At 46.1% G+C, this 26461-nt stretch overlaps 1 protein-coding gene and 1 pseudogene across 1 annotated transcript in view; one reads left to right on the forward strand and one right to left on the reverse strand.

The window, feature by feature from the left end:
- The window catches only part of LOC147667180 (coilin-like), a 178520-nt gene that overhangs the window by 130612 nt on the left and 21447 nt on the right, over positions 1-26461 (reverse strand). The window contains exon 2 of the mRNA XM_086948867.1: positions 11058-12192. Coding sequence (XP_086804993.1) covers positions 11058-12192 — 1135 coding nt within the window. The remainder of the gene's footprint in view (positions 1-11057; positions 12193-26461) is intronic.
- LOC147667183 (18S ribosomal RNA) lies at positions 1382-2473 on the forward strand (annotated as a pseudogene).

Raw genomic sequence — 26461 nt, forward strand, 5'->3', positions numbered from 1 at the left:
CTCCGCCAAAGGCCTGGGACAGGGTTCCGTTGGACCCGGGGAGCCTCCCCCAGCTTTGTTGGGCTCAGGGCCACCGATGGCCCTGGGAAGGGCACCCTCCAGACCCTGGGAAGGGTGCCCTCCCCTCCCCAGGCTCTATCCTCCTGCCTGCCGCATGGCAAGGAGCCCGGGAAGGGGTCCCGCTGTTCCCAAGTGGCCTCCCCTGTGCATCTGGCCTGGTAGTCCGACGTGACCTGGGGGTCCGGCCGGCCCTGGGGCAGGCGCAAATTTCCCCGGGCTCCGTCCCCCGGTTTGCCTGTTCCGCCAATGGCCCGGGATGGGGGACCATCGGTCCCAGGCAGTCCTAACCCGCTTCGCCTGCTTGTCAAGGTGCCAGCAGACCCATCTCTACCCCAGCATCCTGCTTCTCCTTTCATTAGGGCACAGAGCGACCATACGGCTGTCCTTTAAGCACGGCCATCTGGCTGCTCCTTTCCCCCGTCGATCTGGTCGCACGCACAGCTTTCCAATGGGGTGACCAGATGGCCGAACTGCCCTGGAAGCCTAGGAGGTCCACTCTGTCACCCGGCGCACACCGATTACAAGAAAGGAGGGTATTTTTCCTCTGGATTAATAAGGAGAGGGAACCTAGGATCTCCGGGAGTTCTGGTGATTCAGAGCCAGGGGAAGCCAGGGCCCGGGCTTGCCCGCCCAGGCCCCCAGGGGTCCGTTTCTACGCCTGCCTCCCAGCCCTTCCCGATGGGCTTTTTCTCTGAGCCTGCCCGCGCAGGGCAGTCTGCCAGGGGAGGTGCCAGCCGTTGCCATGTACTCCGATCGATTGGGCATGCTTGGTCCGTTTAGGGATGGACTGCTTGGCTAGCCTCAGTTGTTGTTTCAAGGAAAGAGCTTTCATCATTCATGGACTGTCCGACTTAAAGGCCTGCTGCCTGGCAGAGGCCCTTCACCCTACACAGCAGAGCAAAGGCTGAGCGGCCTCAGCAGCTTGCGCCCCCCAGTGGTCCGACTCTACCGGAAGAGGTTGGGTGGCGCCAGGTCCCAGATGCTGCCGCCCGGCAGGTTCGTAGCCCTGCGCGCCACTTTCACCCCTCTCCACCCAGCACATTTCTGCAGCAGCTCAGAATGATTTTTTCCGACGGATGCCGCTGCCCAGCTTCAGCACCCCTGCGTCCGCACAGGCTGCGCCATGGTCCGCCTCTACCTTTTGGGGAAATGGCCGGACTCGCTGGTGCCCGTGTGACCGCAACTGTCCACCCCCAGTGAGCCTCCCCACCCAGGCGGATGGGTTCCTTCCCCAGCAGGCTTTCCGAGAGGGGATGTGAAGGTGTCGGTCAGAGAGACGGGCATGCGGCTCCCAACCCACCTTGTCAGCAGGTGCGGCTACCTGGTTGATCCTGCCAGTAGTATATGCTGGCCTCAAAGATTAAGCCATGCACGCGCAAGTACACACGGCCGGTACAGGGAAATTGTGAATGGCTCATTAAAACAGCGATGGTTCCTTTGATCGCTACGTCTGTTACTTGGATAACTGTGGTAATTCTAGAGCGAATACATGCAGACGAGCGTGACCTCCCGGGATGCGTGCATTTATCAGACTCGCCCGGCCGTTTTGGGGACTCTAGATAACCTCCGGCTGATCACACGTCCCCGTGACAGCGACAATACATTCGGATGTCTACCCTATCAACCTTTGATAGGTACTTTCTGTGCCTACCATGGTGACCGTGCGTAACAGGGAATCAGGGTTCGATTACGGAGAGGGAGCCTGAGAAACAGCTACCACATCCAAGGAAGGTAGCAGGCGCACAAATTACCCACTCCCGACTCGGGGAGGTAGTGATGAAAAATAACAATACAGGACTCTTTCAAGATCCTGTAATTGGAATGAGTACACTTTAAATCCTTTAACGAGGAACCATTAGAGGGCAAGTCTGATGCATGCAGCCGCTGTAATTCCAGTTATAATACCGTAAGTTAAAGTTGCTGCAGTTAAAAAGCTCGCAGTTGGATCTTGGGATAGAGCTGGAAGTCCGCCGCGAGGCGAGCCACTGCCTCGCCTGTCCTAGCCCCTCGGCGCCCCCTTGATGCTCTTGATGGAGTGTCCTGGGGGTCCTAAACATTTACTTTGAGTGTTCAAAGCAGGCCGGTCACCTGAATAATTCAGCTAGAAATAATGGAATAGGACTCTGGTTCTCTTGTTCTATTTTGTTGGTATTCGGAACTAGGGCCATGATTAAGAGGGACGGCCGGGGGGTATTGTGCTGCTAGAGGTGAAATGATTGGACCAGCGCAAGGCGAACCAAAGCGAAAGCATTTGTCAACAATGTTTTCATTAATCAAGAACGATAGTCAGAGGTTCGAAGACGATCAGGTAATGTTGTAGTTCCTACCATTAACAATGCAGCCTAGCGCTCCGGCTGAGTTATTCCCATGACCAGCCGAGCAGTTTCCAGGAATCCAAAGTCTTTGGGTTCCAGGTGTAGTATGGGTGCAAAGCTGAAACTTAAAGGAATTGACGGAAGAGCACCACAAGGAGCCCGAGTCTCCCACACAAATGTGTGTGGAAAAAGGTGATGTTTCAGGTAAATTTGAGGTTATCAAGAGATACTGGGTAGGAAAACATTGGGGAATCCTTGCAAGCCATACCAAACTGGACTCCCCAGGGTGTCTAGTTTTCAGAAATGTTTGGGTTTGGTAGCTTTCCCTAGATGGCCGCCGAGCCCGGGGCAAAAAAACAAAACAAAACAGGTGCCCCCTTTGCAAAACCAGGTCATTTTGTGATAAGTTTGAGGTCTCCTCAATAGGTTTTGGGCCCTTGCATGTCGCGGGTAATTGGCCCACCCACACGAGTGAGGTACAATTTTTATCGGGAGATCTGGGGGAACGCTGGGTGGTAGGAAATGTGTGTCAGACCGGTGATCCCACAACGTTCCCACACAGAAAGTTTTCGGAAATGTATGGGTTTGGTAGGTTTCCCTAGATGGCCGCCGAGCCTGGGGCCAAAAACCCAGGTGACCCACTGTGAGGGATAGGCTAAAGAGAAATCTAGGAGGCCGGATGCGTTTCTCAATTTTGGCGTTTATTTGAAGGAAAGTCTAGAGAAACAACTGTGAACAAAAATATATCAAAGGGAAAATAAGGAAAGACTGGACATAATTGAGGCTGCTGATAAGGTCTTGGAGTGTTTCTCTTTTCAATGGTAATCTTCTCATTCCATTTGTTTTAGGCTTGTGCTTCCGTGGTGGGTCTTCCCCGGTGCGCCAGGAAAGAAGACAGGAAGAGTAAGGTAAGTAAGAAGGTCTAGCATATGTTGTTTGTAAGGGATAGAGACCGTCATCACACCCAGGGGTGTTGGGGGGAACTCCTTTCTATTTAACATGGTAAAGCAGTCTCCCCCTCCTTTCTTTTTTTGTAATGGGGTTGTTTCTTTATTTGTTAGACCTCCTCCAATTACTACTAGGATTTTGGGAAGGGAGAGTGCGCAATGAAAAATAAAAATGTGCAATAGTGTTTAGTCTATACCGCAGTTAATTTTTGTTTACGGTGTGGGATTATCTGTGCTCCTTTTGCTATCTCTGCTTGAAAAACTCTTTCTATCTTTTCAACATTCTTTCAAGCCCAGTCTCTGGCTTTGCTTCCACTAGGATACGTCCTCCCCTTCTTTATTCCAACTTCTACCCACAAATGGAGAAGAAAACAAAAGCGTAAAACGGATTCCCCCACAAAAATAAAACACTCAATGGGCCGGGTCTCGACCTCTGGACACCGGCACTTCCGTGATTAGGGCAGCAATGCTTTCATTTAGTCCCCCAACCTTCACTTGTCTCGTTTTGCCCCCCTCCTTTTCCCAAGGAACTGTCCCTTATGTCTCCCCACCCTTACCGAGCACATACCAGGAAAGCCCCAACGCTCCTGAGTTGCGGCGGGGGAGTCACACTTCCCAGGGCGACCACCACATCTCGCTCCAGGTCTTTGGAGCCTCGTTGTCTTCGAGCCCTGCCTCCTGTCTCTGTGCAGCTGGTGGTTGGTTATTTTCTTTCTTTCCCCGTGTGGCTCCGCTCTCCTCTTCTGGGCCGCGACTTGGGCTCACGCTGTTCTCGTCCGTGTCTTCCGGGCCCCATCACCTCTGCTCCACTTTGTTAGTCCTCTCTTGACTCTTTGCTCTCCTCGGTAATTGGCTGTTAGCTTGGGTAGACCTGCCCCCTCCTTTCGTCAGCGGATACGCGACGACGATGTTAACCTTGTCCTCTTCTGTTTTAAAGGGAAGGAGCTGTTGGAGCTGCTCGCTGTGCTGGGACGAAAGAGGTAAGTGAGGGCTGATTATGGAGGTTGGGTTTGGGTACCCTAGGGATAATAGAGTGTTTTCAGGGAGCGGGTCTGGTCTGCCCCCCACCCTAACTTTCTTGCCTGCAAGATTCGCTTCTACAGGATATTGAGATAGAAAGTCAGCGTTAGTTTGGTTTCTTCCTTTTCTATGACAGGTATAGAACTGGAAGGGCTGTAATGCTAAGAACCATCTCACTAGCCGGGCATTGTGCCCTTTGTTATGAGACAGCCAATCTAATGGGGCATGATCTGTATATAAAGTTAATTCTCTGCCCTCCAAAAAGTATCGGAGAGACCCGATAGCCCATTTGATTGTGATGGCTTCTTATTCTATTATGGAGTAGTGTCTTTCTTGTGGAAATAATTTGTGGCTGATGTATATCACTGGTCTTTCCTACTGACCTTGTAGTCTTCTTGGGGGAAGACAGCCCCTAATCCCTGCTCTGATGCATCAGTTTGTAAAATGAAGGGTTTGGTATAATTAGGGGTAAGACGGACCGGTACGGATGTGAGGGTGCGTTATAACTGATGCTAGGTACGTAGAGTAACAGGTGATGGGTCTTTAAGTTCTTTCTCAACTTTCCGATCTTTCTTTAACAAATCAGTCAGAGGGGCAGCTATTTGCGAGAGTCTGGGATAAATCGCCTGTAATAACCCAAGACTCCCAGGAAGGCTCTCAGGTCTTTTTTTGTCTTGGGGAAGGGTAGGTTGGATATGGCTGCAACTTTTTCCTTTTGGGGTTTTATACATCCCTCCCCTAAGAGGTATCCCAGATACTTTGCGGACCTCGCGGTTATACGGCTCTTTGTTAGAGTAATAGTTAGCCCTCCTTCCTTTAGAGCCCCAATAACCCTTGTCATGTGTACCAAGTGTTGTTCCCATGATGCGCTATGAATAACAATATCATCTATGTAGGCAGCTGCAAAAGTGCTGCACGGTCAAAATAAAGTATTCATAAGCCTCTGGAAGGTTGCCAGGGGACTGTGTAAACCAAAGGGTAACACGGTAAAGTGCTATAGGCCTCCCGGTTTAGAAAAAGTAATCTTCTTGTCTTGTTCTCTTAGTGGCACTTGCCAATACCCTTTACAAAGTTCTAAAGTACTGATGTACTGTGCCTCACCCAACCGTTCAATCATCTCGTCCACCCGTGGGAGTGGATAGGAGTCAAATTGTGAGATTTTGTTAACCTCTCGAAAATCAATGAAAAACCTGATAGACCCATCTGGTTTGGGGATGATAACTATTGGGGCGGTCCAGTCGCTGCTGCAGGGTTATATAACCCCCATCTTAAGCATCTGCTGGATTTTGTCTTCGAAAGCCACTTGTTGGGCCTCTGGTATCCAATAGGGACGTAGTTTGACTGTTTTTCCTGGAAGGGTTTGTATGGAGTGTTCTTTAACTGGGATCGTCCCTAATGGCCACTCATTTCCTGCACCTGAGAGAAAGAAGCGGTCTTTCTCCATTCTTCTCATGTGTCCTGTAGTAAATCGTCCAAATGCAGATAGTCTCTTCACAACATCAAAGGCTCAGACAATTTGGGAATCAACCCCACTCGTAAGGGTACTGTTTTTTTTACGTATGCTGGATCTGTAATTCAGTAGTGGGATATTGTTTATTGTCCCCACGTACGCACTCGATATTTAACATGTCTGAAGTAGCTTGCACTCCCCCAGGGACCGTCTGGGGTCGCATGACACTCTGTAAACATCCAGTGTCTACCAGAGCCTTCCTGGGACAGTGACCTGGTGATGGTAATGGTAATGAGGACTGAATCCTGCCTGTGTGCCATATGGAACTTTTGTTTAAGTCAACATCCATTGGTTCTTCTTTATGCGGACATGTACGTGCAAGGTGTTCAAACAGCCCGCAATAGAAGTATCGGGGCCAGGGAGAGGGTAAGGGCCATGTTGGCGGGGTTACAGGCCCTTGTAATATGGTGAAAGCTTCGTTTTTTTCTCAGGGTTGACACTTTTTGGCCCTTGGCCTAGACACCTTCAGGATGTTCCACTGGGTTTCTTCTTTACCCTTCTGTATTTCCTGTGCCCAATAATAGGGACTGGATATTTCTACGGCTCTCTCCAAGGTCAACTATGATTGTTGCATGGGGGTGTGCAAGGATGAGAGATACTGTTCCAATTATACTTTCTCAACTATCTCTTCTTTAGTTGCAGAGGAGGGTCTCAACAACCTATCAGCCATGTATTTCACACAGTAGTACAATGCTCTTGGAGTTTCTTGGGCCCCTTCTTCAATTTGTTGCAGGCGACTTCCATAGGTCTTGACGTCCACTTCCATACTTTCGAGAATGCTCCTTCTAATCACTTCATAGGATTTGAGACCAAGGTATTTGGCGGCTTGATAAGCAGCCTGGAGGTCACCTGAGAGGCGCAGTCCGAGATACAGTCCCCACTTGTCAGTAGGCCATGCCTCAGATCTTGCCATCCTCTCAAAGTTTGCAAAAAAAAATGTGGGTCTTTTCCAGCAACATACTTTTGTATTACTACTGAGGGGAGTGTTGCTTGGGCCCTCTGTTGGCTGAGTGAATCTGCCAACTTCCCGACTACAGATTCTTGAGTTTGGCTTTGTTCCGTTAGGATCCTATGAGATTCTTCCCGTCTTCCTCGGCCTCTATCAGAAATTTCTTCATAATCTTACCCAGTCTATCCTGGTCTTCCGCCATCTTGTGCACAATGGCCTCCATCTTCTCTGATCCCACTTCTGACACCAAGTTTGTGAGGGATGGGCGAACGACTAACCTAGGAGGCCGGATATGTTTCTCAATTTGGGAGTTTATTTGAAGGAAAGTCTGGAGAAACAACTGCGAACAAAAATATATCAAAGGGAAAATAAGGAAAGTCTGGAAATAATTGAGGCTGTTGATAAGGTCTTTGAATCTTTCTCTTTTCATTGGTAATCTACTCCTGCTTCTGTTTGTTTTAGGCACATGTTTCCGTGGTGAGTCGTTCCCGGTTCGCCAGGAAAGCAGACGAGAAGAGAAAGGTAAGTAAAAAGGTCTAGGATATGTTGTTTGTAAGGGATAGAGATCACCATCACACCCAGAGGTGTTGGGGAAAACTCCTTTATGTTTAAGATGGTAAAGCAGTTACCACCCCCTCATTGTTTTTTGTGTGCATAGGGTTGTTTCTTTATTTGTTAGATCTCCTTTCACTACTAGGATTTTGGGAAGGGAGAGTGTGTGAGGAAAAATAAAAAAGTGCAATAGTGTTTAGTCTTAGCCGCTGTTAATTATTTTATATGGTGTGGGATTATCTGTGCCCCCTTGTGTTATCTCTCTGCTTAAAACACTCTTTCTAACTCTTGATCATTATTTCAAGCCCAGTCTCGGAGCTTCGCTTCCACTAGGGTATGTCCTACCCTTCTTCTTCATTCCAACTTCTACCCACAAATGGAGAAGAAAACAGTAGCGTGACACGAATTTCCCCCCACCCCCCCCCCCCAAAAAACCCTCAATGGCTTGGTCATGACCTCGGAACATTGACACTCCGCGATTAGGGCAGCAATACTTTCATTTAGTGCCCCAACCCTCACTGTCTCGTTTCCCCCCGCCCATCTTTTTTCCACTGGACTGTCCCATACACCTCCCCACCCTTCCCGAACACGTACCAGGAAAGCCCCAAATCTCCTGAGTTGTGGCGGGGGAGTCACACTTAACAACAATAGAAGGGGGCTCCCCGTAGGGTTTCTTAGAGATATGTAGGCAGGCCAAGGGGGGAGAAAGCCACTGTATAGAGAACAATAGAAGGTACCCTGCCACTGATCTATAGAGGTCCCAGCTAGAGGATCCTACTTTGATAAAGAAAGGGGGTGATTAACCCAGCGGCTGAGGCTGCACAGAACAAAATTAGGTCATTCCAAACAGATACAACCACATGTTGTGAAAAAATACATATTTTTTTATTATTTTTCTCTTTTTAGATATATCCAAATGACATACATGTAAAAATTTATATATTCACTGATTGTTCAAGAGACACAAACAGTGGATACGGCAACCCTTTCCAAGTACATCAGGACCCGTATTAATACCATCTTCCTGGATGAAAAAACCCCCCGCGTTAGACAACTAAAATTAAGATCCACTGTTGTCTGCACCAGGACTAGAGAAATGGATAAATGAGAGTTGAATGTTTCCACCGTAGTTAGGAAAATCCCTGTGTGAATGAGTGTGGTAGTTTGTATGAAGTGTGGGCAGATCTTAATTCGGAAAAGAAATTTTTTCTTTGTGTCTCTTGAACAATCAGTGAATATATACATTTTTACATGTATGTCATTTGGATATATCTAAAAAGAGAAAAATAATAAAAAAATATGTATTTTTTCACAACATGTGGTTGTATCTGTTTGGAATGACCTAATTTTGTTCTGTGCAGCCTCAGCCGCTGGGTTAATCACCCCCTTTCTTTATCAAAGTAGGATCCTCTAGCTGGGACCTCTATAGATCAGTGGCAGGGTACCTTCTATTGTTCTCTATACGGGGGAGTCACACTTCCCAGGGCGATCACCACTCCTCGCTACATGTCTCTGGTGCCTCATTGTCTTTGCGCGCTGCCTCCTGTCCCTGTGCAGCTGGTGGTGGGCTCTTTTCTTTGTTTCCCCGTGCGGTCCCTCGACGTCCTCGAAGCGTGTAGAACAGGTCCCGCTCTCCTGTTCTGAACCGCGACTTGGGCTCACCTGGTTCTCTTCGGCGTCTTGCAGGCCTGCACCCTCTGGGTCCTCTCCTCTCGCCTCCGTCATTGGCTGCTAGCTTGGGTAGACCTGCCTCCTCCATTCACCAGAGGATCTGCATGGAAGATGATAACCCTGTCCTATTCTGTTTACAAGGAAAGAGCTGTTGGAGCTTCTTGCCGTGCTGGGACGAAAGAGGTAAGTGAGGGCTGATTATGGAGGTTGGGTCGGGATCCCCAAGGGATAAGAGTGCTTTCAGGTAGTGGGTCTGGTCTCTCCCCTCCCTTGCAAAAACAGGCCATTTTTTGATAGGTAATTTTGATGTTTGATGATCTATAGGATATATTATTCCAATGCGCAGAGCCTATTGGGAATATAGGAACTACACTACAGCCTCTGATAATTTATGACTACAATATCTGGTCAAGATGATGATTCTGCCTACGTTTATCTTTTTGTTTGATAATATACCCCTAACATTTAATAAGCAAGTGTTAAAGAATTCCAGGGGGAGATCAGTAGCTTCATCTGGAGTCCTAAAGGGATTAGGATATTGTGGAAGATGCTCGGGAAGAGAGTATCCAAGAGAGGCAATGGTCCCCCGAGATCTACAGCTATACTGTTGGGATTTTCAGTTAAATAACTGTATGGGGTTGATGGGGAACCAGACATGAGCCCAATCAGTATGCTATTGCGGAGCTCGACAGCAGGTATGACGAATACTGCCTTTTTGTATTAATTTGGGTCGCTGAAAAACTTGTAAAAGATTAGCCTAAAGATCCTTCAGGCGGTAGCCAGGTTGTGGTAGGATGTACAAATCCGTTCAGGCATTCCTTACCCTTACTATAGCTTACTTACTCCCGCCTGGGACTCACCACGAACCCCGTAATGCTTGAAAGATGAATTATGTGGCCCCATCAGAAGGACATGGTGAGGAGATGGAGGGGGCAGGGGTGGATTTATGAAGTGAGGGAGCATTGGAGGGAGAGAACAAGAGGCAGTTTATCCACTGTAAAGTTTATTCCGATAACTGCATGGGTTAAGCAGCATAAAGGGATTTAGGGTAGAATGTTGTCAAACGGAAAAAGATCTGCAAGATACCCAACTCAAGAAGGAGGTTTAAAAATAGTACTGGAACTTGGTGATAGCAAATAGTGAATTAGCTCTCCTTTCCAATGCTATCTGGAAATGAGACTTGCCAAATGTCGAGAGCTAATTCACTATTTGCTATCTGGAAATGAGACTTGCCAAATGTCGAGATGGAGAAGTTAGGGCAGGTATTCTTAAATTTGTTATAAGCTACTTTGAGATCTGCTACCCTAAAACGGAGCCATTTTTTTTTACACCCTCCACAGACGCTACTGGACTCCTGCGAGAATGGCAAAACAAAGATGCAATGGAGTGTAAATGTCCTAGATGCAGCCTGAAGGAGGCTTCACATATACACATATTTGTGGAATGCCCAGGGCTGGCTATATTTTGGCAAGGCGTGGGTAAGGTGTTGAACACAATTCTGGCTTGCGATATAAAGGTATGCCCTAAATTGATATTATTTGGTGTGGAATATAGTGAAAGTGCCTGTATCAAGGGAAGAAGTAAGGTGCTTTTTTACCTAATATTGTTAGCAAGACAAGAAATTTGTAGGAGACGCACGCATGTGGAGTCCCTGCTGATAAAGGAATGGGTAGTGTCCCAGGTGAGCAGGCTAGACAGGGCAATTCATAACATGAAGAAGGGGATAACGTGGGAACCTTATAAATCATGGCTAATGAACAACCACCTGGATGGAGTCCGATGTTTACACCTTGTTTCTCCGTTCAATGTGCGCGGACTACCCACAGCGCTATATGAGAGAACGAATTAAAAGAGAAGCCGAACTGGGTCAAAACACACATGAATGAACGTTTATTGGTGATATGAGGAGGAAAAAAAAAAGTACTGCAAATATATTTGCAGTTCATACCTCAAGGGAAGAACTTGCACAAGAAGATCTAAACTTAAAAACTACCCTGCTAAGATCGCAATAAATGTAAAAAAAAAAACCTTACCTGAATAATGATAGATTTGTTTGTAACACTGTGGTTTAATTGCTGTTGCTTCTCATTTTCAGTGCTGTAATCATTAGGGAAGTGATTGGCATTTCCTCGTCCTCTTCCCCTCAACCTCCCACGAAATCCACGGCCTCTTGAACCCCTCAAATGAACAGTGTCCTGTCCTCTACCACAGCCTCTTGCCACGCCCCTTCCTATACTTATCGGGTTTGGGCATGGTCCATATATGACAGGTGAGTTTTGTACATCACCATTTCCTGCAAGGGAAGGCACTGGTATAGGTTTCTTTATAACAAAGCTGTCGGAATCAGAGGAATCCGAGCTATCAGAGCTCTCGGAGTTGGCTGAAACCTTCTGTTTATGCTTTAGTGCAGCATCTGTGGAATGACTGTCCGTTTGAGTTCTCTTCTTGTCCAGTTTGCTGCCATTCCCTTCTTTATTGCTATCAGAGTCGGAGCTAGATGATGAAGGTTTACCTGTTGTACTAATTACAGGTTTAACGCTAGGACCCCGTTTGGAAGCCATGGCGTTTTTTGTGACTGTCTCTGTAGTTGCATTTGCAATAACAGGCTGAGGAACTTCTTTTTTCTTAACGAAAGCTGGGGACTTGTTAGAAAGCGGATTTAGTTTACTGCTGGCCTTGTTGCTACTGAGAGATGATGTACTTGAGGAATCACTTTCAGAGGAACTACTACCTGTCCTGACGATCGGCAACTTACTTTTTTTGGAAATGTTTACTTTTTTAGAGTTGACAGAATCATCCAAAACCTTCTTTTCTTTAACTTTGGTGATATTTGTCACATCTGTTTTCTTATTTTCTAGCTCTATCGCTTTGCTTCGGTCTTTCTTTTCCGTTTTCTTCTGATTAAAATTAGCATTGTTTTTTTCAGGGCTAGAATCCCGAGTTCCTTCAGAGCTACTTTTCCTTTTCTTTGATTTTTTCTTCAACTCTCTACCTTCACAATGTAGACTCTTTGATGGGGAGGTTTCAAAATCGCGTTTTCTCTTCTTTTGATGCAAGTCTTCTTCCTTTTCCCCCACCTGCGCCGCCCTTTTGCTGGCTTTTCTTGGAGACCGGATGGCATCGTCTCCAGAGTCAAAGGCTTCATAAGTAACTTCTTCAAGCTTCACTCTAGCAAATGGATAAAAAAAATAAAGTGACTAACTGTAGCTGTTGAATTATTTCCTCAACTAACATTCCTGTACTGACAGTTTTCAATTTTGTTTTGCCTATGCTGCAACTATGAAGTGAAGTATACATACAAATAAAGTCTCTGCTCTTATAGCTCATTTGGAAGAGCATATCACTGTGCAAAAGCATGCATTTGCGTTTTTAATTTCCCACACACATGGGTTCATGGTCATATATACCTCCTAATAATCACTGCCAGAGATTATAGGGATGGAAGTTGTTATGCTGTCCTTGCAACAACAACAAAAAAACTTTAATGAATACCTGCCCTGGGTTCTCATAAGAGCCACAATCCATATTGATCAACTCTGAGTACTTTAAAAGTGCCTGAGGGGTTGAGTGAATCTAACTGCCAGCGTTAAAGCCCTCAGCTGTGACCCAATATAAGATCAGTTCTCTGGTAATTCCACAACTACACCAAAACGCTTCCTTCAAAAGATATCAAAAATACACATCAGCCATCCGACCACACACCCTGCACAGGGTAGCTTGATACCCGGTGGGCAAGGGCTTCAGCGACCCAGATGGGGTAGTAAGCAGTATACAAAAGCTAAAATACAATACAACTGCTGCAATACACAGTGTAGTCAAAGGCCGCGTGCAACGGGTTTAGAAATTATGTATGACTCAAAATAAAAAAAATAAAGAAAAGGAAAAAACATGAAAGTCACTACGAAAAACACAGTTAACAATTAACGTTCTCTCTCAAATGCACAAACCCACTTAAATTCGCTATGGTTAGCAGTGCACACAGCACACACCATACACCATAGCTTGCATCATTCTCAAAATACCTATTTGCCACCGATTTGCAAAGTCAACAGGTTTAGCCTTTGGGACCTTATAAGTATTTAGCCATGCAGCACATTATCGAGGGTGCTACAACATCTACTGGTGTTTAACGTGGAAGCTTTGATTCTTTTAGGCACATTATAGCAATGCACTGAGAAGGACTTATTTTAAAGTGTTATTTTTGTACAACAAGTAGTCTGAATTCACATATCTGGAAGTGTTTACATTCACTATAATGAAGGGAAAAAAGGTTTTAGCGACATAAATAATTCGCCTGATAACCGAATTTAAACGAGGAAGCTACAATGTGTCCAGGTTTTCTGGTTTCACTTTAGCAAATACGCATTGAGTTTTAAAGTGAGCAATGAAAATGGGACCTTATGGTCTAGTTTTGAGTAAAAAAATACCACAATGCGAGAGTGTGGTGCTGCTGCACCTGCTGCACTCTGGTGTGAGTTATGGTGCAAAGACACCTGCCGTGGTGTTGCAGGGCTGACTGTCACAGGCGAGCAGAGCTCTGGCTGATGTACAAGCAGGGGTGCAGAATTAACAGCTATGGTAAAACGCTGCTGGTTAGGATATAAGACGTAGGTGCAATGTCTGTGGTATAGGAGAGCACTGACAGTGGTGCCGTTCAGAACATCGACTGTGGTGAATGCCAGGAGGCCTGAATGTGGTATACAAGTGCTGCTTGTGAAGCACAAGCGTGGAATGTGGTGCAGGAGCGCTGTACCACTGGAACGCTGTATCAGCTGTAGAAGCGCAGGCTGCAGCTCCTAAACACTGCCGTGGTAAATGACTGGGTTGCAGCTTTCCAGATCAGTGCTGAGCTGTTTACCACCATTACCTATCTTGGAGCTCTTTAGGGATCACTAATGGGTAGGGCAGTGTTTCAGGCTGTGGGACTGGGTCTGGGTCTTGTGGGATACAAATGCTGTTATCAGTCTCAACTGCACCTCAGGGAAAGCCAATAGAGGAGCAGCCCATTGAGGAGCTTCCTTTGAGCATGGCCCGTGTATAACAAACTTGTGAGGTTAGACTATATATTTGCATCACAATCTATTCTACACGTTTGATCAACAGAAAAAAACACATGTATAATAGCAGACTGTAGGAAGGTGGATACCGGACTATGGTTGCCCCCAATTTTTTGCCTGGTGTTTTGCTGGTTTTCCGACTTAGTTGACCTGGGGCCCTGCCAATCAGGACCCCAGGCCTACTGCTCTCTCTCTAAAATGGATTCCATGTACCTTAGGTACATTTCCAATTGGTACTGGGCCACCTTGTCAGACCCTGTAACTCAGGGCATAGGTGTACCCAGGGCCTACCAGGGGCTGCAGCATGTATTATGCCACCCCTGGCTGGCCATCTAAATCTGACACAACTGGCTGCACGACAGCTGGGGCAAGGTGGTGTAATCACCCTTTGCTTTAGATATAGTATACCTATATCTAACCCTAAAATGGACACACAGATTCCTATCAGTCACTCCTATGGCAGGCCTTGACAATCCTGAAGGCAGAGTGCTTGGAATCGTGTGAGATGGTGCTCTGGCATGAGCTGAGCCCGTTTGCAGCTTGCGGAACCAAGTCTTAATAGCTGTTCCATGATAACGCATACCATATACTCTTAAGTGCATTATAATCCTCGCGGTTAAATGCTATCTCTGGTATCGCTTTATCAAAACATGTCGAGTAAGGTGTCATATGAATTGGAATACTAACCCCTCGCCAATTCTGGCGACGGGGTTAGCATTCCACCCTTCTACAGGGACACGACATGTATGTAACTGTGAACCCCGGTTAAAGTTAACTCAAGCCTCAGCATCACAAAATGGATGCTGCCACCACAGACATGAGTCTGACCCCCTGCAGCTGGGAGTCCTTCCAGCGAGGGGAGCTTGGACAAAGGGTTTCCTGTCAGGGGCGGTGCTAGCACCATCCCAGACAGGGTTTTGTGTATCCTGGGTAGGCAGGGCTTTACAGGAAGGTGACTGCAAGTGGCACCCCGGTGCTCAATACGCATCTGCCGGCTAGAACCAGTTCCAGGGGCACACCAGCCCCTGGCCTGGGGAAAGTCCGGCATGGGAGAGGGGTGTAACCACCCCCCTTCCTGGTCCCACCCCTAGGGCAGGACCTAGTCGCGTACCCACCCCTTTCTTTAGGATAAAGTCAGGAGCGGGGACCCTTCCAAATTAGATCATCTTTGAATCAAGAAACTACTTTCTACGAAAGGAACTCTCAACTTCTTCTCAAGATTTCTCCCTTGTGACTAAGGAGTAGTCACCCTGCATCCGCAGGCACCATCTAAGAACTCTGCGGTTTGCTGCACGTCCTTCCTCCGGAATCCGACTGACCAGCTCGACAAGACCCGGCTTCCCTGGCACCTCTGACCTCTACCTACCTCTACAGCTAAGCTGAGAACCGTAGGTGCGACGAGACCTCGAGGGACCGGCCATCATCAGAACTGCACAACTTCTATCCAGCACGACCGCCGAGGGATCCTCTGGTGAGTGCTTTGGGGTCCGAGAAGCCCCGACCCTGAGCAGCTCCAGCACCGAAGACCAGCCCCCCAGCATCCACGTGATCTGCGTGGGGCCCTTCTGCTTTTTGGCTGCACACCGCGTTGTCTGGCTACTAGCCCGCTGGCTTGTGGCCTTCCCGACCACGACCGACGACATCACCACTGCTAGTCTGGTTGCTCCAGACTGGCCCTTGCTCCCTTCCAAAAGAGGAGCACCCCGGACCCTCCTGGTCCACTCCAGACGCCATTTTAGGTCCACCGCGTGGGCTTGAATTTGCCAAGACTTGTTGCCCCAATCCTGGGTCCAGCGACGTCGACAGCATCAACCATCGTGGGACAGCTCACACCTCCATCCTGGTCGCCGACAACGCCTCCTGGTCCGTGAGACTGCAGAGCCCAGCGTCGCCCACTCACCTGGTCGAGGTGACTCCATCTGGTGCCATCCTGGTGCCCATCTGATCATTGGCTAATGATTCTGGACTTGGTCCCCTCTGCTTACAGGTGTCTTCCATCTTCGATCAAGGCTTGGATCCACCGAACAATCTTCACTGGTCGCCTGCCAGCAACTCCTTCTTTCAGGCCCCTGGTTCGTCAACGAGGATTCCCGACGTCTTTTCAGACCTATACAGCCGCAGCCCCTGGGCTAGGTAACTTCGGCATTTCGGTGCCCCAGCATAGCCTCACTATCCAAGGGTCCAGAACCACTTTCGTTTTCAGCCTACCATATCGGGTTCGCCCGAGAACACTAACTTTGCTTTTACTAGCCTCCATAGACTTTGTCCCGCATCCCGCGTGAGAGTGCACACTCTGCACCCGAGTCCCCTAGGCCGCCTACTAGTAATCTGAAGGTTCAGTAACGTAGTCCTAGCGATTCCAAAGCCTATTAGTCCAGTACTTACCTGCTAGTAATTTCGCATTCCACTTCCATAGTATATGGTTTTTCGTGCCCCTCGGGCATTTGTGCAAATTGTGCAACTTAAAGTATTTTTGTAAGAGTTTTGTTGTGTGCTTAGTACCCTGTCCTCATAAAGAGTACAGGGCTGTTGTGATCTAAATAAATACACTGTTTATTTTCATAACACTTGTGTGGTGTCCTTTCACTTGGTGTTCAAGGGGTATATGTGATGGTATAACAGCTGGCTTAACACGCCCTCTAGAGTTTAGCCCGAAGACTGCTCTTGTCCATGCTACTAGGATAGCTGGTCTATCGGTTGACTTACAACCAATCACCATAAGGGTTGTTTGGACTGATACATAGTGATCACTAGAATAGTGAACACTGAATATCAGGACAACTTCTCACACAGACATTAATCCCCTAGTAGTTGAATTTAAAGGGACAGGGTTGGGAAGTAGAAGGATGACTAAATGGAGCTTTGAACGCTCTTTACTTATGAACAACGACTACTGTACACACATGAGATTGTGGAACCCTCAATTCCTTAGAGAGAATTTGGGGAGCACAGGGATGGAAGAAGTGTGGGATGCATTTTAAAGCGGCAATACGAGGAGAAACATTTAGGTTTTCATTGTCTAGGAATAAAGAGAAATGCCAACTATTAAGCGATAAACAAAGGTGCATGGCGAGGGCAGAAGAAGAATTGATAACAGTAATACAAGGTGGGGGGAGACCCTACAGACTCGCTTGCAAAAATAATGGCAGCCAAATCCTCTCTTATAGAGATAATAGCAAAAAAGCAGCAGAGAGACTAAACTGCATGGAGACAGGAAGCTTATGAACGTAGCGAACAGGTTGGCCACCACTTAGCGATTAAGCCAAGACAGAAAGCTACACGGAATTCAATTGCAGCTAGAAATGATACTCCACAAGGTAAAATCACTGACCCAGAAGGGATTCGCAAGGTATTTTATCAATATTATCAGGAATTGTATTTCGGGACTAATCCTGATAACTTGAGAGACATCAAGTTCTATCTTGATCAATTTCCATCTGCCAGATTATCTCAGGATGAACAGATACAAATGGAAGCGGCCCCCAAATGGATAGATACTTTACTATGCATTAATAGCATCCCTGGTGACAAAGCCACTGGCTTAGATAGTATCCCAATGGAATTCTATAAGAAATTCTTGACTGAATTAAATGGGAGGTATGCAGCAGCTAATCAAGCATGTATATAAAGGGGGAGGCCTCCTGAATCATGGTCACAAGCAAAAATAATCATTTTTCTTAAGAAGAACAAAACAGCTCTACAACCTGCCTCTTATCGTTCAATTACCTTGATGAATGCTGATAGCAAAATGTATTCCAAAATCTTAGCTGTTCGTCTGGCGGGGGTAACACATAAAATAGTTTCACCAAGACAACATGGTTTTATTCCAGGGCGTGGTACTATAGATCACATTAGATGGGCTATATCACTTTTTGATGCCGCTAACATCACAAAGGATCCTACTGTGTTAACCTTGCTGGATGCCGAAAAGGCCTTTGACAGGGTCTCTAGGCGTTTTTTATGGGAGACCCTGGCAAGGGTCGAATTGGCCAAAAACGTATACAAGCATTTAAGATGCTCTATTTTCAATCTACAGCACAACTTTATACAAATGGGGAATTGACAGACTCATTTAATATAACAAGAGGTACACAGCAAGGATGTCCGAGCTTGCCGCTTTGGTTTGCCCTATACATAGACCCTTTTCTACAACAACTGGAGGTTAATCCAAACATTAGCCCTATTATTTCTCAGGGCTAGGAAACTAAAATATTGGCCTATGCCGATGATGTGGCTATACTGACTGCTAACCCGGATATAACTATGATTGAGATTGAGACAGAGGCGACGAGATTCGGTCGACATTCGGGATATTTTCTTAACAGTTCTAAAAAACTAATTTTATGTAAAAATATAGCTATGAATAATGACATTAGGCAGGTTGATAAGGCCACATATCTTGGAGTCAACATTATGACAAATCTAGAAAATATTGTTGAAGATAATATTGATCCTTTGATACCTAAAACTAAAGCATAGTTAAACAGGTTGCACAATTTACTTTTATCAATTATAGGAAGATGGAATATAATTAAAATGCTTTTTTCCCCTAAATGTTTATAATATTTAAGAGCAATACCATTAGAATTTAGTATTAACTGTCTGAAGAAAATTGAAATCTGTTTTCTTGATTTATTTGGGCATATGAAAAGCCAAGAAGGGCTTATAAGTACTTAACTTTGCCAAAAGAAAGGGGTGGACTTGCTCTACCAAACATAAGACTATATTATTGGGTTATTTCTCTTTTGAGTAATTTTACCCTTATTGAGGAAAAACCAAGAGAAAGAACTCTAGAGGATATACCGACACGGATCGAACTTTTAAAGGGTGAAAAGGCATGGGGATGGGCATGGAGATTCCTGAATGACTGTCATTACAAGAAGGTATGCTTTAAGACTGGCTGGTGGATTTAAGGTTTTGAAATCAATTCATAAGATAGTGGGATTAGGCCGATTAAATTACTATACACCAATCAGCAATAATCATAATTTGCCGGAAATATTTAGAGACTCTAAAGCTAAAAATTGGCAGGAAAAAGGCCTATCCAAATTGGGGGACTTCTACTCAATAACTGGCATAGTTTAGTTTGAGAATTTGAGGGAAAAGTATGGTCTAGACAGGAGGCATTTTTATAAATACCTCCAAATATGGGACTTTTTAAGTAAAAAATGTGGCGGCTCGAGTGGTTTTGGCAATAATTATATTATAGACAATGTGAGAAAGACTAAACCACCACCTATTAGAGCTATATATATATATATATATATATATATATATATATATATATATATATATATATATATATGCTATTTATTCAACTAACTCCAGATGATTTAGAAGCTTGTGCAAGAAAGTGTGAAGAAGAAATAGGAATCTCAGAAGAATTATTTAATCACTCAATAGAACTAGCGCAGAATTTATTAATCTCTGCCCGACTCCAGGCCCAGTATTATGATTCTTCCTTCTCACTTTATTATACCCCAAAGAAAATAGCAAAATGGGGGACAGGGAGAGGGACTTTATGTCCTAGATGTTCGTTATATCAGGCGGATTTAAACCATATATTTGCTACCTGTAGTAGTTCAAATAACTAAAAACAAGAGATTTCAATATTTTTTAGGGAAGTGCTTGGGAATGATATTGTTCTCTCTCCATCTTTGATTGGATTAGGGGTTTATTCAGATCTACAAGGGAAACCATGAGAAAAATTGCTGTTTATCGGTATGGCAATACTACGATTATGCCTGGCTTCTGCTTGGCTAGATCCTTCCCCTCCAACTTTTTATCAATGGCTGTCACGCCGGACGGCTAATTATAACTTTGAGAAATCTATTTAGGAGAAAAGAGGAACACAGGCTTGGATGAAAGGGCTAAAAATATGGGAACCAATGACTAAATGGATTAAAAGATAGAGAATGTTCTTAGAAGATAAGGGATGCTGCACAATTCCTGCATGGTGGGTGGGGGGAGGTAGTGGGTGGATAAAAAAATTAATAATTATGCATGATGAGGATTTTCATTTGCAATTTATTGTTTTCTTTTTTTCTTCTCTTTTTTCTCTTACTTCGTCTTTTCTTCTATTATTATCTAAGTGTTAAATTGGTATGTTATGACGAATATTGATATTTGTATTTATGACATCATGCAAAAAAAAAAAAAAAAAAAAAAAAAGAAGAAGAAGAAGAAGAAGAAGAGCATGGCCTGTGCTCAGTGCCTGCTTCACCAGGACTATCACCCAAGCCAAGGCCACCTGTGACTGCTGATGGGGCATAAACACAGAAAAGAGACATCCGTGACAAACACAATAGACAATAAATAGACTAAAGTCCTCTGCAAACAGTAAGAGCAATGAGAGCAAGCAAAAATAAATAAATAGCATAACTCAGCCACTCCCAGCCAAACACAATGAGAAATCATTTGGGATGATGCTTAAGCCCAGCAATATTTGGTGAGAGGATGTGGCATGACATCCAGAGCTACGAGTTCGGAACTGGGGAATTGAATTCAAATGTCCGCGTGCTCTCCCTGTGCCAACCCAAAGCAAGCATTGGCATAGCCAATAGGTCTCGCCTCTGGGACCATATAAGTGTTTTGCCAGAAGTGTTTGGAAGTTTGGTAAGAGATGCAATTTAACATAAGGGGATAGGAAAAAGGAAACAGGAAAGTGTGATGGGGAAGAAAAGGGCAGCAGAGGAGCTGGGGGAAGGAAGGGAGAAGAAAAGGGATGACAGAGAGTGAGACAAATTGATTCTTTTGAGCTCGAAACAACATTTTTTTTTATAAATCTGCTGATTATGTAGTCATTGCAAGTTTTCATGTGCAACATGTTCAGTGAGCCCTCTTTTCTTAGTAGTACGTTATATAGTGCAATTTTTGAGCCTGTGCAATGGAACAGAAAACAACTGCAATTCCCAGAACACAACATGCAAGAATAATTAAAGGCCTCACACACAACATGAAGCTATGTGGCAACTATGCATAGGGGTGCTGTAACTCTGTTAGTATTAAAATACATGTTTATACAGAAACAGTTTTTTCTGTTGCCTCCGCTTCATCAGCTCCTCGTTTTTGGAATGAGAGCTTTACATTTAAAATTCAATGCTTTGATCCAACACTAAATTTCCCTTTCCTGAAGTGTAATGGGGGCACGGTCAGTGAGCATGGGGATCGCATCAGTATTCAGTCCCGGGACTGAGCCTGCGGACCCGGTGAGGCCCGTAGAGGATCGTATTGGGCATTGTGAGCCGGTGCGCGGCTGCAACATCGGAGTACCGAAGAGCGGCCGGAGGGCTGCGGTTGCCAAAGAGTGGACGGAGTGTCTGTGGTTGGGCCCCGCCGGCAGCGGCTTGCGGAGTGAGAGTACTGTGGGCTCCTTGACTCTTGGGCGCCCAGCCATAAAACATGACAGCCACTGACTTCCGGAATTTTATTTTCCGCTTGGAGCTGGGCATGATAGCTGCTGGCATTTGGGGGCTGTTGTACAACTGAACATTTCCGTCCCAGGCCTCATTTTAATTTTCATCTATATTGCCATGGCAGCGATTGGAGCAGCGCATGGGGCACGGCACACAGAGCATTTTCGGTCATCATTATTCAATGTGGAGGGCTTTGCAAGAATGTTCGATAATTATTAGCCAATACAAGTAAATGTTTCACATCATTTTGGCCTATTTACCGAAAATACTTTCTACACACGGAATGCGGAAACGCCAAGCAGATGTGGCGGCTGCTGCCCACGTCACAGAGTTCACGGGTCGTTTCAATCCACCATGAAACTCGAACCATGTCCGCTCTGCACTTCCGGTGGAAAATAACAGGGTGCACCGATGTCGCACGTCGAAGCCACAAAGGTTCTAACACAAGAAGAACTAAAGAGTATACAAATTCTCGGTTGGGGGTAAATAGAGCATATTCAACAAGTAGAGGTGTGAAAGTGGCAATATGCATCGAGAGAGAGAGAGAGAGAGAGAGAAAGGGACTCTAAGAAAGAGAGAGGGGGAGAGAGAGCGAGAGAGAGAAAGAGAGCGGGAGCGACAGGGATAAAGAGAGAGCGAAAGCGAGAGGAGAGGGAGGGAGAGAGAGAGAGCGCGCGGGAGTGCTGCATGCGTGCAGTCTGCTCTTTTTGGAAGCACATACTCGTGCTTGTGGCACGCCCCTGCTCGCGCAAGGTGGATGCCGCCACAAGCATGAGTATGTGCTTCCAAAGCGAGCAAAGCGACAGCTAAACTTCCTCCTATGCAGCGCATGCGCAACGTAGGCGAGACCTACAAAAAGAGCCAGAGACATGCTGATCTAAAACTTTTTAATACGGTGTGCTTTTTAAATGGCTATTAGAGCTGGGATTGAACCAGCCAGTTGTTAGCAATGTTAATGCTTTTTTAAGTTGCCGCGTTTTGATGCAAACAATGCTGATTGTTTGGGAAAGAAGATGTAACTTAACATCCAGAGCTGCCAACTTTGGAACTGGATTCAAACCTCAACATACATATTGGTGGTAAAGTGTGTGTTCCCTGACCGTGTCTTCCAATACATCAATCAATCTGATAAGCACCATCTGTACTTCATTTATTGCTTTTTCTGTGCTGATGGGGAAGGGGTCAATGCAGCCAACAGTAATGAAAACCTCTCCATAGACCAATATTACCTCTTTGTAAAGGAAAACCCTCTGTAAGCACCATCAAAGTCTTCCAGAAATTGACCACAAATGTTGGGTTTACCGGTGAGCACTAATCTAACCACTTACACGCAACAAGTTTTACCGTATTGCTGGAAAAAAAACGAACTAAGGAAAGCTTCAAAGCCTATACACATCGACTTATTTAACAAAAGTTTTTCCAAATACAGATTTAGTTAAAAAATAAGCATTGGCATAGCCAATAGGTCTCGCCTTTGGGAAATTATAAGTGTTTAGCCATTCAACAGTTGATGTTGCACCAAGGATATTGTGCTGCATAATTAAATACTAATAAGGTCCCAAAGGTGAGACCTATTGGCTATGCCAATGCTTGTGTTATGTAGAAATTGCCATGCTGATAAGATTTTGTTTCTTCCCTCGACTGGGAGTGAATGTTTGACAATGTTCAACATTACGTTCATCACCTTTTTGTGTTGCATTTTCCCCTTAAGTGGGAAGGGTACACCCAGACGTGGGTCCCGTGCTCACTCCGCCTCTGGAGTCAAGCTATCCTGGCTGATGAGGGCTGAAAACCCGAAACCGGTCCTAAGATGCTTGATTCCTGTCCAGGGAAGACATGGCCTGGCAGTTGGGGCTGGACTGTTCCCATGAGGCACAGGGTCAAGACTGATTTGCATATGGCTATGTCTGAACTGGGGTGGTGTGGTAAGCAAAATAACAATGGATTAAACCCAGATCTGTGACTGGGGGTGAATGTTCGACAATGTTCAACATTCCGTCCATCATCTTTTTGTGTTGCATAAAAAAGGAATGATACAAGTGTGGTCAATCACAGTGAAATTTCCAGAAGGGTTGACGAACACCAAATACAAAGACAGATATGACCAAACCAAGCATGTCAAATCCCAAATGTTCAAAGAGGATGACTGGGTCCGCGTGGGCCTGCCCAAACCACGCAGAAGGGAAGTGTCCAGGTTCTCCGAGCCTTGCAGAATATCTGGAGTGGGGAAAAATGTTTTCCAGCTAGAAAATGGACAAACCTGGAGCATGGACAGAATAATTCCTCACAAGGGGTGACATTATTCACAGCTCTAATCTAGAGAGCGAGTCAGAATTACCCAAGCCCAGGAGATCTAAGAACCAAGTCCATTTCTGTGTGGATTGGAGTCTATTGTGTAAAGGGATTGTTTCTGCAAAATTGTTTATGCATTTTATCTTTAGCCTGGGGGTTAAAGAGCATCGTGTTAAAGTGATTGTTTATGCATTCTTATGGTTCATGCTTTGTATCTTTAGTCTCCTCTTTATCCCCTTTTCATTTCTTCTTTCTCTCTCCCTCGTTTCTTTCCTCTGTTCTCTCACCTTCCTGTGGTTCTGCCTCTCTCTCGCTCACCCTAGCCCTCCTTTCCTTTCTCCACCCTATGCAAGGAGGTGTGTGGTAATCTCTATCTTATGATACATTCTGGACCCCCCTCCTCTCAGTCCCAGTTGGTTTCCTCCTGTCACTGTTTGCCAACATTCCATATCGCCCTCCAGCTGATGGGAACCAGTGGTGGTGTGAAGACGAATAAAGAAATGTTCCCTACTTACCTACGCTTCGTCTTCATTGTAACATATATATCAATCAATCAAGAATTTGTAGAGCGCATTACTTACCCGTGAGGGTCTCAAGGTGCTGGGGGGGAAAAAGGGGGGGGGCGCTACTGGTCGAACTACCAGGTCTTGAGTAGCCTCCTGAAGGTCAGCAGGTCTGGGGTCTGTCATAGGCTCAGTGGGAGGGTGTTCCAGTTCTTGGCGGGGAGGTGGGAGAAGGATCTGCCGCCGGTGGTTGTTCTTCTGATGCGAGAGACGGTGGCGAGGTCGGCGGAGCGGAGCTGGCGGTTGGGGATGTAGAAGAAAAGTTGTCTGTTGAGGTAGGCTGGGCCGGTCTTGAGGAGTGCCTTGTGTGCATGGAGGAGGAGCTTGAAGGACATCCTCTTGTTGACGGGGAGCCAGTGCAGGTTTCTCAGGTGGGAGGGGGGGGGGGGTGACGTGGCTGTGGCGTGGTACATCGAGGATCAGGCGTGCAGCAGAGTTTTGAGTGTATTGCAGTCGTTTGATGAGCTTGGCCGCGGCTCCCACGTAGAGGGCGTTTCCATAGTCAAGTCTGCTACCGACGTGGGCCTGGGTGACTGTTCCTCTTGTATCTGTCGGAGTCCACCTGTAGATCTTGCGGAGCATGCGGAGGGTGTTGAAGCAGGGGGAGGAGACTGTGTTGACTTGCTTGGTCATGGAGAGTGTTGAGTTGAAAATGACTCCCAGGTTGCGTGCGTGGTCGGTGGGTGTCTGGGCTGCCCCCAGTGCCATAGGCCACCAGGAGTCGTCCCAGGCTGAAGGGTTGGAGCCGAGGATGAGGACAGCAAAGTTTCTCCCCCCTCATTAAGGAACAGTGGAGGTTGTGACATGTTAGCAGCTGCCATGTTTTGACCAGATAAAACAAATGTAGGGGAGGCAGGGAGTTAACAAATGCGAAATAGTAAGGGTACTTTAAAACATACCACAGTAATACAGTGAAATGTAACACAGGTCTTGAAGTAATGCACAATTAGTAAGATGTGCCTCTCAGCGAGAGGTAACAGGAAAAAAAATGCATGTGAAATACCTCCAACATCGCATAGAAAGTCCCACACTGGGAATGAGGCGAACAGCTGTGCCCACCAGCGTATGGCAGGCAATTTAATTTACACAGTTTGGATATGCCAGTAAAGATGTGCAAAGCTGTGGCCGTCAGCGTGCAATGACAGGCAGGGCAAATAGTGAGCAATCGGCTGTGCCCTTCAGCGAGGCGTTACGGATGCAAAACAAAATTTGTGGATTCTCTCCCACCTTGGAATCAGGCTCTCAAGGGTCAAATCAGGGTCAAATCAAAATCAGCCATCAAGGAGGAGTGGCTGAGGGTGGGAAACAACGCCTTTATTGGATGAGGAAAACCCCGCCTGTGGAGGAGTGTCCGGGGCATAAGAAGACTTCTCTCTCCGTTGTGCTTGACGAGCTTCGCCGAAAGGGAGGCCGTTGAGGAAGGAGGACGCGCCGCAGACGTGGATTAAAGCAAATAGCTATGAGGAAAAGCCGGTGAGCAATTTACCCAGATAATTTTAAGAGGCACAAGAATTAGCTCTCGGTCCCACAGGCCTTTACAGGGACGGAAGGATTTGGCGAAGGTTATTAAAGTGATCAAGCCAATCACTCTATCCCTCTCACACTCCGCCCGTACTCCTCTGCTTACAGCCCACTCGATGTTTCCGCTAATAACACTCCCATACCACTCTTTGAGTTTAGGCAAGTTCATAGAAGGCAGGAGTACACCTTACTCGTCCGATGCTGTTAATGAGGAAACACCTCTTAACCCTGTGATGCTCCTTACACTCAGAAGGAAGGCAAATGGTACAAGAATGGAAGCTTGTACGTAAACTATTCACTTGAAGTAAAATAGAATCAGGTCAGCTGACCTGGAGTAAGCGGTGGGGGTGGTGGTGAACCGTCCCCACCCGGTGAATCGTCGCCAGTGTTAGAATGAAGAGAACACTTCTTTATTCGTCTTCACACCACCACAGGTTCCAGTAAGCTGGAGGGCACAGTGGAATGTTGGCAAACAGTGACAGGAGGGAACCAACTGGGACTGAGAGGAGGGGGGCCCGGAATGTTCCATAAGATAGAGATTACAACAGAAAACTTTATAGAGAAATAGTAAAATAAATTACAGAAATCT

This window comes from Lissotriton vulgaris, unplaced genomic scaffold (assembly GCF_964263255.1).
Source record: "Lissotriton vulgaris unplaced genomic scaffold, aLisVul1.2 SCAFFOLD_1428, whole genome shotgun sequence".
In the NCBI taxonomy this organism is placed as follows: Eukaryota; Metazoa; Chordata; class Amphibia; order Caudata; family Salamandridae; genus Lissotriton; species Lissotriton vulgaris.